Source organism: Nicotiana tabacum, chromosome 21 (genome assembly GCF_000715075.1).
Source record: "Nicotiana tabacum cultivar K326 chromosome 21, ASM71507v2, whole genome shotgun sequence".
In the NCBI taxonomy this organism is placed as follows: Eukaryota; Viridiplantae; Streptophyta; class Magnoliopsida; order Solanales; family Solanaceae; genus Nicotiana; species Nicotiana tabacum.
The window spans coordinates 14,647,348-14,661,856 of record NC_134100.1 but is presented as its reverse complement, the minus strand read 5'-3'; the positions used below and the strand labels follow the sequence as shown (position 1 = coordinate 14,661,856).

Sequence of the window (14,509 nt, the reverse complement as noted above, 5' to 3'; positions counted from 1 at the left end):
GAATTTTGAAAGGCAATAATAACAGCGGGTATGATATACTATCAAAGCATTTCGTCTTGCAGGGGACAAGTAGTTTGCTTGTTTTTGGGAGATTGATTCTTGAATGTTGGATTTTGGGGACACTATTGTGTGTATGTAAAATCTGGTAGTTTTTAACTACCATTTTCCAGTAAGTTGACAATGTCCAACAATGTAATGCGCTACAGGTTGTTTAATAATAACATTATTATGGTGTCTGAAAATTTTCCACTTGTAAATGGTAACATTTTCAGGGTGACTAATGATCTATTCTGGATTTATTTTCTCTTGTATGAAATGGTCACTGCATAAAACCGGATAATCATGGAATCGTTGACAAGAGAGAGTTGCTCCGATGGTCAACACCCCTCACCTACAACTTCAGGGTTGTGGGTTCGAGTTACCAAAAGAGCAATAACTCTGATAAAGGGGACAAAAGTGGAATAAAAAAAATGGAATCGGTTTTTTGTTGCTAGAAGATCAAAAATTCATATTTTAAGTAGCTATTTATACTAAAAACATATTTTGAAAGGCCCTTATTTTTTAACAGCGGTAACTAGTTTGCACATATAAAGATTGTTGAATCCTTTTATCCATCAGGTATCATTAGGGTAAAAACAAATATTTTGCATATATAAAGATTGTTTAACCTTTTAAAACAAGGTACGTTTTTAAGTGTAAGAACGAAGATGGCTCAAATTGCAATTTTTTGATTTTCTCCCCTATAATTATTTGGCTCCGAATTGGGTGTGTCGGAGGCAATGAGGTACCTCTTATTTGGTTTGATGTAGACACCTAATGCGAATAAAATATTTTTCATTAAGAACAAACTTTTCTTTAATGGAAGCTTTTCTTGAACTTTTCCTCCTTTATTTATGTCTGTTTTAACTGAATAATTGAAGAGTGAATTAAAAAGATTGTAGCCTGACAACTGTGGGAACCAGAGGCGGAACTATGTGGTGGGGGTCACATGACCCCGTTAGTCTCGGCAAAAATTCTGTATATACATATTATATATATATATAGATTGTAGCCTGACAACTGTGGGTACCAGAGGCGGAACTATGTGGTGAGGGGTCACATGACCCCGTTAGTCTCGGTATATATATATATATATACATATATATATATATATATATATATATATATATATATATATATATATACCCCTTAAATATTTTAAGTGTGCCCCCAGAAACAAAGAGGCGGATAATTGATTGATTTGTGGCCTTAAATTCCCAACTTTGCTGGGAGGTATGTTCGAAACCCCCTTTGGTCCTTTAGGTTTTTTTTCCCTCCTTTCTATTTTTATTCTTTGAGTACAATATAATTTATATTTAATAGCAAATTGCTTTATTTTACTTTTATCTCTTTTTTTTTTTAATTTCATTTATAGTTTAGTACTAATACACAACATTCAACTTAATTAATTTTATTCATTCTCTTCCCATAGCACCCGTTTTGCGAAGAAATCTCTGTTTCTCTTTATATATATATTCGATATTTTTTTTCTTCTTTAGAATTTACAGTGGTGCCCCATCGCGCTCAAATCTAGGGTCCGCCTCTGGTGAGTACTATGTATATTGATAGGTCAAAATCGAGCCTAATCAAGTTTTATTTCCCATTATATACTACTATAATATATTATAGTGGACCAATCTGGAAATAACAAGAAAATATAGAAAAGTAAGCAAGACTTTTTAAGTTTAAAAAGCACAATTTGAAAGAAATAGTTAAAGACAAAATTTGAACAATATAGAAGGGAAAAATATAGCTAAAATAGCAAAAGTTTAAAGATTATATGGAGGGTCAAAGTGATATTATTAAAGCTAATTTGAGATATTATGGAAAAAATGATGAGATACTTATTTTGGTTCCAAATGAAAAGCAAGGTTTTGGTTTTTAAACATTTTTATTTGGTTTTCAAAAACCAACTTCATTTTTAAAATAAACACTTTGGTTTAAGGAAAAAAGAACTTTTTTCTGAAGTTGGTGTACAAAAAGAAAGCATTTTTATTACATAAAATAGTTGTCCTCAAAGCTCCTGTTGCAAAAGAGTAAAAGGCTTTCCCTCCAATTTGCCATTTTACTTCCTATGTTCACGGAGCTAGAGCTTCGGCAATGGGTTCGGCTGAACCCGGTAGATTTAGTTCAAACTCTATATTTGTCTTAGGAAAATTATTGAATACATAAAAATTCTTACTTTAGAAGCCACTAACATAAAATGGCTAGAACCCCGAACCCAATAACTTCGAATCTTAGCTCGAGCTCTGATCCCTCTATGGACCATCTCATGCCATCAACAAGTAGTACTACTGGCATTCCCAACATATCAGCAAAACACTTAAACGTAGATTTTTTGGGGGAAAAAACACAATCTGAGCGACAAAAGGCTGAATCTTAGTGGATAGTGACAGCAAGGCTACTCTGCACTAAAAGGTAGAAGTTCTCTCCATTAGAAGTCTTCTAAAACAAAGTGTATAAACAGCCAAATAAGGAAACAGACTAGCATTGTCAACTAATGAACTTTTGAGCTGTTGAAAGTTGCAAATTGAAAATGACAGTATTTGTTGAAAACCCTTTATTTGTAGCAACCAAACCATGCAATTGCCTCATAAATTGAATATCACTAACAGCTAAATACAACCTATCATCAGTTACTCTACCAAAGAAAGATCTGGTTGAAGCCACTCAACTAAAAGTTTAAACAAAAAAAACTTCAACTAAAGGTTAATTACATAGAAAAACTTGCAGCATCAAATATCCAGCTATTAGGGGCTATTTCAGTAGTGAAAGTTAAGCAACATAACTAACTATTGCTACTAAAAATTAAACAATATTGGCCAAGCGCAATACGTCTTGCATTTGGTAATTAGGTCAGTATAAACCTATTGTTACATGAGGTGTGCACAAAACATAACCGCATTGATACAAAAATTACTATTTAGCTGAAGTTGTGAGCACTATATAAAAAGGGCAGCCCGTTGCACTAAGCTTCTGCTATAAGTCGGGTTTGGGGAAGGGCCTTACCCTGCATTTCTGCAAGAGACTGTTTCCACGGCTCGAACCCGTGACCTCCTGGTCACATGGCAGTAACTTTACCAGTTACGCCAAGGCTCCCCTTCTGGTGAGCACTATATAACAGCTCAAAATTCTTTCTACTGATGGTAATCAACTAGAATAACCGTACTCAAAAGTGCATATCTGCCACTAATTACATAGGTTTCCTCGAAATATGGTACGTAATGACAAACAAAGAGGGAAACCCTACCAGCAAATATGAAGAAATTAAAATAACCTTATATAATTATTTACCGAGTACAACCACCTACAGATCCCTTCTGCATAACGGACAAGAGCCGTGTCTCAGCAGCCATGTATCGATGCACAGTAGGTGAAACATGTGATGACATTGCGGCAAACATCTAACAGTTTCCCTCAGTTGGAAGTCCTGAATACATCATAAATAACACACATCAATCTGAATCATAAGTAATACAAACAGAAATAGAAATAGCAAATAAATGTTCTAAACGAAATTTACCTGTAAGCAGACTGAACATGAGACTCTCTCCCCTGTATCATCCACATTGTTGTCGTTGCTAATTACAATCTTTGGGATCTTCTCAACAAAATCTCCAGTCAAACCTTTTGACCCGCCTGTATCGAAAATGTTAGGGACCTCTTCATATGTAGTTTCAACAGCTCCCATCTGACTTTGCACTGCACTTAACATTGCTGGACCAATCCGCTCGCGAACTAGTCTACCACTTAACAAGCTGGCTATTACATCAATCTGTACATTTCAAACGATCCATCAATTAATCATACACCTAAGAAGTGTGAAAAATAGCTTGACATCCACATACAATTATTCTCATTCTCTCTTTAACTATTGGATCAGGAGTTTGTTTATCAAATATACCGGTATCCCAAAAATAGAAGTTACAAAAGAAGTTATGTTGCTTACCAAGTAAAGAAGACATCCGATTCCAGATTCATCGGATTGCCATAGTAATAAAGATGACTCAAAGACCTCAAGGGAGAAAACAGCACCAGAAATGGCTCCAACGGCGGCACCTCTAATAAATCCACTTTCTGTTTCTTGACCTATCAAAGCTCCTGTCATTGCTCCTAATAAGGTGCCCACTGCAAAGAAACCAATTCCATTCATTATTACCTTCACATTTCAACAACAACTACTATCACGCCTCAGTCCAAAATAAGTTGGGGTCTACTATATGAATCCTTACAAACCATCTATCTCCAGTTAAATTCACGCAACATTACACAGAATAAAAGTATATAAAAGAAGTACTAGAAATTCTCTATATCTTTCTATTTGCATAAAAATCTTTGATATGGATAAAAGACCCCTAGAAAGAATAGGACATAAAGTAATCGTACTAACATGACGAAAACATATCAACTAATTGATCGAATGTATAGATCTTTTTTTTTTTTTTCGTTTTGTTTTATCTTTTAGAGTTAGAAACAGTAGCCCCTTTTAACATCATCAGTTAAAACACAATCACCAAAAATTCTGCAAATCCCCATATCATTCTTGTAATAGGAAACGAGACTCAACCTTTTTACTGCAAATTTTAGAATATGTTTTCTTTTAGTCATATAACTATCAGACTTTAGCTCATCAACTCAAAACGATAACTAAAACTAAACAAAATATACGGTCAGACCTCTCTATATCAGCATCCTTATATAATAGTCATTCATTATAAAAGCCAAATTTTCTCGGAACAAATCTTTTTATGTTATGTTATAATATATGTCCTTTATAACAAAACTTCACTATAGCATCCAAAAAAATATCGGAACAGGTACGGCTGTTATAGAGAGGTTTGATTGTACATTCAATCAAATTTTTTCACCTTTGAATTTACTCAATCTCTTCTGCTATATTCTTGAACTGTACAATACTCTAGCCTACCTAAAATACTCCAAAAAATACTACCTTTTTCAATTATTAGCAATATATCATACCCTAAATTTAGGTTAAAGACACAATCAACTAGGCAGCCAAGATTGACAATTAGAATAAAGAATTCCAAATACCCTTATTACACATGTGCAAACCCCTTAACAAAATGCATACACAAATGAAAATTCATAGATCCTCAATAGGAAAAAGAAGTCAATTTGATACACAATCACAGAAAATTGAAAAATTACATAAGAATGGAAAGTAAATATACTCACCTAATGCAAAGAAAAAGGTGAAAATTGCAGAGAACACATTGCCAATAATTGCAGATACAGCAAATCTGAAGAAATCTTTAGCTCTATCAATCAAATCCCTCATAGAAAAAGATGATACAATTGAAACAGCAGCAGAAGCTCGAGCTGGGTACGCGTAAAAATCCATTCTTTTTTACTTTTTTCTAAATTCAAGAGTTCTTCCTTCAAAATGGCTGTTTTTTAAAATATAAAAACAAGAAAGTTTAGGCAAAGAAAAACAGGTATAGAGCTATAAACCAATGTATATATTTGTATATGGTGCAGTTGTAAATATAAAGAGAAGAAGTTAAGAGGGTGATATGAATGGTGAAAAGAAACCACAAAACCAACTAGCATTTATAGCTTTGTTTCTCTCTCTCTCATGAGAGAAAACAAAAGTGTAACAAGAAATAGTTTAAATTATATATATTGTCAGTATAAAAAATTTAAATTGTTAGGTCTTTTTATGTGTTATAGTAGTTAATATGTTTAATAAAAAAATTCCAAAATTTTTCATTTTAAGAGATTGACAGGTAAATATTCTTTGGTGATCTGATAGTATGTATAACTTAAATCGGATAGAAAGGGCAGTTCGATTGCACAAAGCATCTCGTATTCAAGTAGGGTTCGAAGAAGGGTCGTTTAAGGTGTGTGACGTAGACAACCTAACATAATGCAAATATTAATAGATGCTTCCATGGGCTACACCCGTGACCTGTAGGTCACACGAACATAACTTTACCGTTACTCCAAGACTCCCCTTAAACTGGATGAGAAAAAAGATTTTTTTTTTTTCTGCAAAACAGTTTGATTGAATGGGAATTGGGTTATTTTGCAAAAATAGTCAAAAGGGTACGGAGAGAGAAAGGGAAGCTTCTTTTTGACAAAAGATTGAATCTTTGCTTGAGGGTTTAATAAATGATTCACCAAATTGAGGTCAGATACTCACATTAGTCACATGCAATAAGCTTCTGATTGTCATTCATTTTTCTTCCTTTTTAGTTAGAGAAAGGGTCTTGGTTTGTTGATTTTTCTCCAACTCTTTCTTTAGTTTTCTATTATTTTTATTTTCATTATATTCAAATGGAGGAAGACATTTCAAAATCTAAACAATATTCATTATTTAATTCTTTCGATCATTCATTTAAGAAAACACTTGATTTTGAATTTGACCTGAACGAATATATCTTAAAACACCTTTCTTATTCTAGCTAAATCCTGTATGTTCATGCATTGACAGATTTAGGGGCGGAAGGGGTACCCGATTCCCCTTTACCGAAAAATTACACGGTATATATAAAGCAAAATTTAATTTTGTATCTTTATATAATTATATTTTGAATTCCCTTGACACGGTCCAAAAGCATAGCTCATTGGTCAAGGCATTCAAAACCTTTATCACTAGCTCATTTCTAATGTCCACAGTCTCTTTTGATTTTTTAACTTTTTTTTTTGAACTCCTTAACAAAAATCTTGCCTCCGTCACTATATAAATGTAAAAACAAAATTTAGAGATCATCTAATTTTAGAAAATTCTAAATTAGTAGAAAAAGATTAAGTTATTAGTACTATCAAAATGGTGAACCTAATACAAAAAAATATAAAAAGAATATTCATATCATAAACTAACTTAGAGTTCAACTATAGTTGATCATTTGTTGTGTACGTGTATATTGTTTAGTAGTACTACAAGTATATTTTAGTAAAGGGGAGACTTTGCAACTGTGGTTGGGTGAGAGATGAATAGATGTCTGTGTACTTTTATGACAGAGATATTTCTTTTTGGAAGGTGGGCCCTCAGAAGGAGCATTGGGATTGGAACCTATCATTATTATGTCAGATAATAAGAATATTGTGTAGTCGTTTTCGAAATAATAATTAAAAATTAATATTATTTTTTTGTATACATACATATATATATATCTGTACGTTATGTATAAAATATATATAAACTTTATATATATTTTACGGCTACCTTATATAAATAGTTTCAGCTACAGGATCTTTATTGTTTTTTTTCTAGTTTTTTGAGTTCGGTTAATTCGGATTTGCTTTGCCTAAGGTTCATTAAAGATTAATACAATTTTTATTAGAATTTTTTTTATTCGTAAAATTTGAATTCGAACCGTTGATTAAGAATGAAGAAGTTATATTCATTTCCTCCTTAGCCTTGATGGTTGCTTGTGATCGGTGGCAGAGCTAGAGACCAATGTGTGAGTTCGGCCGAACGTAGTTGCTCTGGTCTAAACTTTATATTTGTCTTAAAAATTTATTTAATATATATAAGTTATAAATTTAGGAACAAATAACTTACAAAAACTAAATTCTGACATCGTAAATTTTAAATTCTGACTCGGTATCTACTTGTGATGAGCTTCCTGTGCAGTCATCTATGCACTGTTTGTTTTCTCTTCTTCCACCCCCCATTGGACGGCTTCTTTAGTGGCCCCTAATACGAAGAAAAAGAGCACAGCTACCCTTCATTTTCAATGTTTCATTGCCGAAAATTAAAAACAAGAACAGAAACACTCAAATTTAAGTTTTTCTTTTAATTTTCTATTTAGATACTTGATCTAGTCAACTGCAATAATGTGAATGTAAATTAACTATATATCAAGCTTGAACTATTTCGTAGCTACGCTTGGGAATGATAAAAAATACAAGAGTACTAATTAGTAACATTTTATATAGAGATTTAACCTAAGCTTAAGATTTTTAGTTTTTCTTAGCTGTATAAATAGCCTTAGATTAATGTGATTTGAGCGATATGAAAAACTTAATAATTACATAAGTAATTTGTCAGCCATTGGATAAGAGATGAAGAAATGGAATTACATAACAAAATCCAAAATCTTACCTGCCAATTATATGTTTTAGTTTATATCAAAATAATTGTTATAAGGTCAATGCATGAACCAAAATAAGGTAGGTAAAACCAGAGCAAAAATTAGCTGAGGCCTGTGATTGATTAGTATTAACATAATAGCCGCAGAAACAACGGGGTACATTACAGTGGGCGAGTGAAAACTGGTTTTTGCCAAGTATGGCATGGATTAGATTGAACCAAGGTAAACATTTATCCATACTTACTGGTCCAATTAATTTAAACTCCTGCCACGTAAGATTAATTAAAAAGGAAAATATTTCTTATCGAGTTAGTAGTTTTTGCACTACTGACCCGATAAGATTTTATTTAACCATCTGACATCAGAAACCTATTAGTCGGACTAATCTAATTCGCGTTGTATATGATCCATTTAAAAGGAAAATGCTCTATGTCACGAATTTTTAATTTATATGACTTGATCCCGAGACATTTGGTTAAGGGTGGAGAGATTTAGGCCTCATTTGTTTTGTTTTTTTAAGATTAAGACGTCTCAATCTGAATATACATCTGAATATCAAGATGTGTATTAAGATTAAGACATATAAATCTGAATACAAACCTGAATATATTAAGATGTGTATTAAGATCTGAATACTAAATAATTAAGACTGTTTGATTTTTAACATCTTAATATATAAAATTTATTTTTATTTGAAAATTAAGAAACATAAAATTCAAATGAAATACTAACTAATCTAATATTCTATCAATAAAATATATAGTTTATTAAAATATGATAGTTGTTGGTGGTGATGGCTAACGGATGAATGCCGACTAGAGGCGATGGTTGATGGTAGTTTTGGTTGATGATGGTGGTTGACGCTAATAGCTAGTAGTGATTGGTAGTGGTGGCGATTATGATTGATGATGGTAGTGGTGGGTGGTGATAGTTAATAATGATGGGTGGTTGTAGTATGTTAGTTTGTATGAGTCCACCAAACCGTAGAGTACCTGGTCCTCTACAAGATTCTGCTGAGAATGCTAATAAAACAGTACGCAAATAAGGCAAAGAATTTTTACGTGGAAAAATCCCACACAAGGGGATCAAAAAACCACGACCTACACCTGTAGGCTTTTAACTTCACTAACTTGTAAATAACCAATTACAAGCCACTTTGCAATGACTCATATTGCAAAGGATTTACTCAACTAACTTGTGATACTCTTACCACAAGCCACTTTGTGACTTCCTAGTTACAAAAGCTTTTTCTAACTTATGATGCTCTCACCACAAGCCACTTTGTAACTCTACAATTACAAAGACTTTTTCTTATGACTAAATCTAGTCACAACATAAACTCAGGGAGTTTACGGATTTACAAGAGAATTCTTAATCAAACGCTTCTAGGTAAGCAGTTTAGGAGATACAATAAGTACAATGACAAGGTTACAACTCAACTAGGACAACAACAAGCTATCTTTTAGGAATTGGTCCGTAGTTGCGTTCAACCTTGATCTTCAAGCTTGTGAGGATTGATTTCTCTGTTTTTGTAAGAAGCTTGAATGAGAAACAGAAACCTTCAAATGATGTTTTGTATAAAACTCATTTTAGGTACATCTTGATCACATCACTTGAAATAATGTGAGTACTTTATTTGGTTAGAGAATGAATAGGCGCTGGAGACAGTGCAGTGCGGCAGAAATAGTGCCGTCAGTCACTTCATTTCCAGTTATGTCCAATTGACTTTGTACTGCTATGAGGAAACCACAAGAGTATCAGGTCCTTGTGTGAGTTCCTAGCTCCTGAAGTTGTAGCAGTTCACCTTTAGCTGGAATGCATTAAAGCTTGCAGTAGTCCAAGTAGGTCAGGTTCCCTATCTGGTTCTTAAAAGTAAGTTTGTTAGATCATCAAAACATAAGGCAAGAATATTTAAAATATATCAATTTCCCTCCTTTTGATGATGACAAACTTAACATTTATAGAGTGGACTTAGAGTAGTAAGAACCTGTTTAAGTATCAGAGTAACACAGAGTCCCCCCTGAGACTATGCCTTATCGTAAAAAAGGAACACAAAGTTCCCCCTGAGACTATGCCTTATTGTAACAATAGTTCCCCCATGTGTTCCCCCTGAGTATTATTTCCCCCCTTTTGGCATCATTAAAAAGAATAACAGCACAAAGAAGTCAAGCTAAGCTAACATATGCCACATATGTGCACACAATCATGATAGAGAATAGAACACTGAAAGATAATACTGACATAATAAAATGAGGATTAATATTAATAAAGTTTTAATATGCCTCTGCTTTGAAAAAGCGAGAGGCAACATTGGACTTGCTAACGGGAGCAGTAGTATTTCATCCCAACCACACAAAAAAAAAAAGAAAACACAAACATCCGCCAAACCATCAAAAGAAAAAAAAACATAACAAACATATCCAGAAAACTGGTCACTGAAGGGGTACTTAGGGGGCACTAGGAGTAAAAGGCTTGGTAGTTGCAGGAAGTGTTTGGAGAACGAGGTCTATTCGGGCGTTTGCCAACTTTTGCTCATTGAGCAGTTCTGCTTTCAAGTTCTCTACTTGCGCTCTGAGATCATCATTCTCCTGTGTCAAATGAGCCACTTTATCGTTCGACATCGGAACCCCTCAGGCTTGCTGACCTTCCAAGATAGCATTCCTGGCTTTCAACCGACGAATTTCCTCAGCTGTACTGTTCTGGGCATTGATAAGCTGTGAAACGGTTGATGTACTTCCTACCCCCCATACTTTTCCACACACTCTCACTCTTCCAAATTCGTCTGTGAGAAAGTCTACTTTCGAGTCCCCACTTTGCCCGTCCCAGTGGGACTTTAAAGAATTTGAACCTGGGGTAAGCAAGAATCCATAGGGAAGGCCATGATCACCGTCTTTGAAGGTGGCAACCTTTTGCATGTGTTCAATCATAATAGCAGGCAGACTCACAGAAGTAAAACCGTGTAGTTGCTCCATTAGGAATAGGTCAGACTTAAAAGTCACTGACCTCCTTTCAGCTCGAGGCAATAGAACCTTGTTAACCAATTCAAACAGTAGCTGGTAAACAGGGAGTAGTGCTTTCTTATGGATCTGGTCCCCTTTCTGGTTAGCATTGTCTTTTACCACTGCATTTCTGAAGTTATACTGACACATATCTCTTACACTGGACACACCAACTGTAGGAACTATTAAGATCTCTCCAAGCAATTTTACATCAAAGACGATGTCCACCCCATTGACCAAAGCACAAACATGGTCAGTATCAACTGGAAATAGGCTAGCAAAGAAACTTTGTACCTCCTCTTCATACACCTTAGGTGCATCAAATTGAAATAGATGCACCCAACGTTGAAACTCGACCATTTCTAGAATTTGGCGCATTCCAGCCATCTCAGGGATTGCTGGGTCAAACGTACGACCCAACAGAACTTTTTGATGCCTCAGACACTCAGAGCCAAGGCTGACTTCACTTCTCATTTTCTTCACAGAACCAGGTTCTTCAAATGATTCAGACTTGCATTTCCCGGACTTCTCTCCACTGACTTTGCCTTTTCCCTTGGATTTGATTAGGACATCCTCATCAGACATGGAAAACTCACTCACTACCTCTTTCATCTTAGACCTAGATATTGACCCTTTCTCTATTGAAATAGGCTTTGTCTTTTTCGAAGACCACCTAACAAGTGAACCAGGTTCCTATGGGGTTCCCTCTTCCACCTCGACTACAGGGATCGCCTCATCACTTACAGGTACACCATCTTTCACCAACTTTCTTCTTTTCTTCTTACTACTCTTTTTGCTCTTTTGAAGAGCAGAATCGTAGGCCACTTTAACTTGAAGCCTGATAGTAGGTCGTTTGATTTCAGACTTAGGGGTGGACACAACCCTCCGCTTACTTATGAATGCATCAAGAGCCACATTATCTAAGTCTTCTTCATCACTGGATCTCATTTCAGGTGCTTGAATTTCCAGGGGCACAACATCGAATGAAGGAACAACACTGTCCTGGGGATAAGAGCCCTGACCTGGGTCCTCCGGAGAGGGATCAGGTTCCTCATGTGATGCCCCAGTAGTATCTGCTACTGCATCCCCTTCAACAACTACAATGGCCCCTTCTTCCTCCACACTTTGTGTGTCGTTTTTCTGAGATGTAATCTCATGCAATACAACATCAGCGGATACCACAATTACGGTTACGACATTTTTCTCTTCCTTAACCTATGCTTCCACAACCATGGAATCGGTGGCAACGATGGCAGAACCCTTTGTGACCTCAGAATTTTGACCTTGTTCTCCACTTAGGGTTTGACTAGTAGGAACATCAGATGATGGGGAGAACGGAGCAGTAGTTTCAAAGGTTTCTAAATTGGGAAGAGATTGGGACACTGGGGAAGGTGTGACTGTAGTAGTAGGAGTAATAAAAAGTAATGAAGGCTTAGTGAGAACGGAAGGTTCCATAGATTGATCAATGGTAGTTACTACTAAGGCAGAGAGATCGGAAGTCATCTCAGTCATTGAAAGAAGTGGTATGACGATCCTTCTTTTTGGGTGATTCTAGTGTAAGACTTATGGTTAAGAAAAGCAGAATAGGGGGTTTTTAAAAAGAGAGGATAATTATGAAGAGAGAGGAATAGGCACCGGTTCCGAAATGGCGGTTGGGCATGGAGAATTGCAATGTTTCAGAGGGAGATGAAACATTTTGAAATGAAGAGACGTGACAACAGGATCTGAAAAGTTGATGACATGGGAGTTGTATTTTGTACCCTTTTAAGACATGTATTAAAGGATGCACAGAACTACTAACCTTTGGTACAAGAACTAGGTTCTTGATTATTTTTTTAAAAGAATCAATCCTTTTTTGTCATTCATGCACTGCATCTATTGCCTCTATGCTCATCATGCGTGTTTACCTACAACAGTATTAAACTGAGTTAGACCCTATGTGCTGCAGTTTGATCTTCTGTGCTGCAGAACTTCATACATATCAACCCTTTATCCACATTGTCTCTCAGAAAATAATGCCTCACATCAATATGTTTTGTCCTTTTGTGTTGAACTGGATTCTTGGCCATGTTAAGTGCACTGGTGTTGTCACATAAAAGGGGCACACTCTCAGTGAGTACCCCAAAGTCCTCCAGTTGTTGCTTGATCCATAGAAGCTGAGCACAGCAGGATACTACATCTACATATTCAGCTTCAGTTGTTGAAAGAGCCATTGAATTTTGCTTCCTTGTACCCCAAGAGATAAGACATGAACCTAAGAAGTGAGCCATTCCAGAAGTGCTTTTCCTGTCCACAAGATAACTTGCATAGTTTGCATCAGCATACCCAATCAGATTAAAACTGTCACCTGATGGATAATACATCACCAGGTCCTGTGTTCCTTTGAGATATCTCAGTATTCTTTTGGCAGCCTTCAAGTGAGATTCCTTGGGATTTGATTGAAACCTTGCACACAACCCCACGCTGAAAACAATATCAGGTCGACTGGCAGTGAGATAGAAGAGAGACTCAATAATGCCTCTATACATGGTTTGATTCACAAGAGATCCAGTTTCATCCATGTCCAGTCGAGTGGCAGTTGCAATGGGAGTGTCTATCACCTTTTGAAAATGTTGGTTTATGTTTAGTTAACAATGGCATGCTGAAAATGTTGGTTTATGTTTAGTCAACAATGGCATGCCAATTGGAAGAGTTGGTGGAAAGAGTTGGTGTGGATGCTAGGAGGAAGCTTCCTCCTTTGATGTCACCCATGACATCAAGAGGAGGTAGTTTGATGTCACCAATGACATCAAGAGGAGGTCTTTACCTCTATAAATAGATGCACTCCTTCACTTGTAGAAATCATCCCAAAATAATACAATACATTGTAGTGAGTAGAGAGTTAAGAGAGAAATTCTCTTAAGTGTAATTGGGAAATCTCCCCTTCCTTTGTTAATATTAAAAGGGCAATTGTTCTCTGGTGGACGTAGGATTACTTTGATCCGAACCACGTTAAATCTTGTGTTCTTTCTTTTACGTTTCTGCTAACAATTGGTATCAGAGCGACAGGATTCTTTAACGATCCAAGGAGAAAGAACAAGCAAATATGAGTTCCATGAAGTTTGAAATTGATAGATTCAATGGACGCAACAACTTCAATATCTAGAAGATCCAGATGATGGCGTTACTGCGGAGGGAAGGTTCAATCCATGCTATTGACGGAAAGTATCCCACGGATATATCAGCTCCCGACAAGGAGAAGATTGAAGGGGATGCATTGAGTGCAATCCAACTATCCCTTACACCTAACGTGCTTTGTGAAGTGAGTACGGGTACCGAAGAGACGGCCAAACAGTTGTGGGAAAAGCTAGAAGGGCTATACCAAGACCGATCAGTGACAACAAGAATGTTGTTACAACGGCGTCTTCACAT

At 35.7% G+C, this 14,509-nt stretch overlaps 1 protein-coding gene across 1 annotated transcript; it reads right to left on the bottom strand.

The window, feature by feature from the left end:
- Positions 1-2,877: 2,877 nt before the first annotated feature.
- On the bottom strand, positions 2,878-5,630 carry LOC107766333 (NEP1-interacting protein-like 1). The gene is made up of 4 exons (XM_016585095.2): positions 5,236-5,630; positions 3,989-4,167; positions 3,563-3,814; positions 2,878-3,469 (listed from the first exon to the last, which is right to left on the bottom strand). The coding sequence occupies exons 1-4, from the start codon at positions 5,399-5,401 to the stop codon at positions 3,347-3,349; spliced, it is 720 nt and encodes a 239-aa protein (XP_016440581.1). The 5' UTR covers positions 5,402-5,630; the 3' UTR covers positions 2,878-3,346.
- Positions 5,631-14,509: the final 8,879 nt, after the last annotated feature.

Excerpts from the sequence above, each read along its gene's own strand:
- LOC107766333 (XM_016585095.2), bottom strand. The coding sequence starts at position 5,401 with ATGGATTTTTACGCGTACCCAGCTCGAGCTTCTGCTGCTGTTTCAATT. Across the intron at positions 3,815-3,988 it reads TCGGATGTCTTCTTTACTTG|ATTGATGTAATAGCCAGCTT; the intron begins GTAAGCAACATA and ends TGAAATGTACAG. Across the intron at positions 3,470-3,562 it reads CATGTTCAGTCTGCTTACAG|GACTTCCAACTGAGGGAAAC; the intron begins GTAAATTTCGTT and ends TGATGTATTCAG.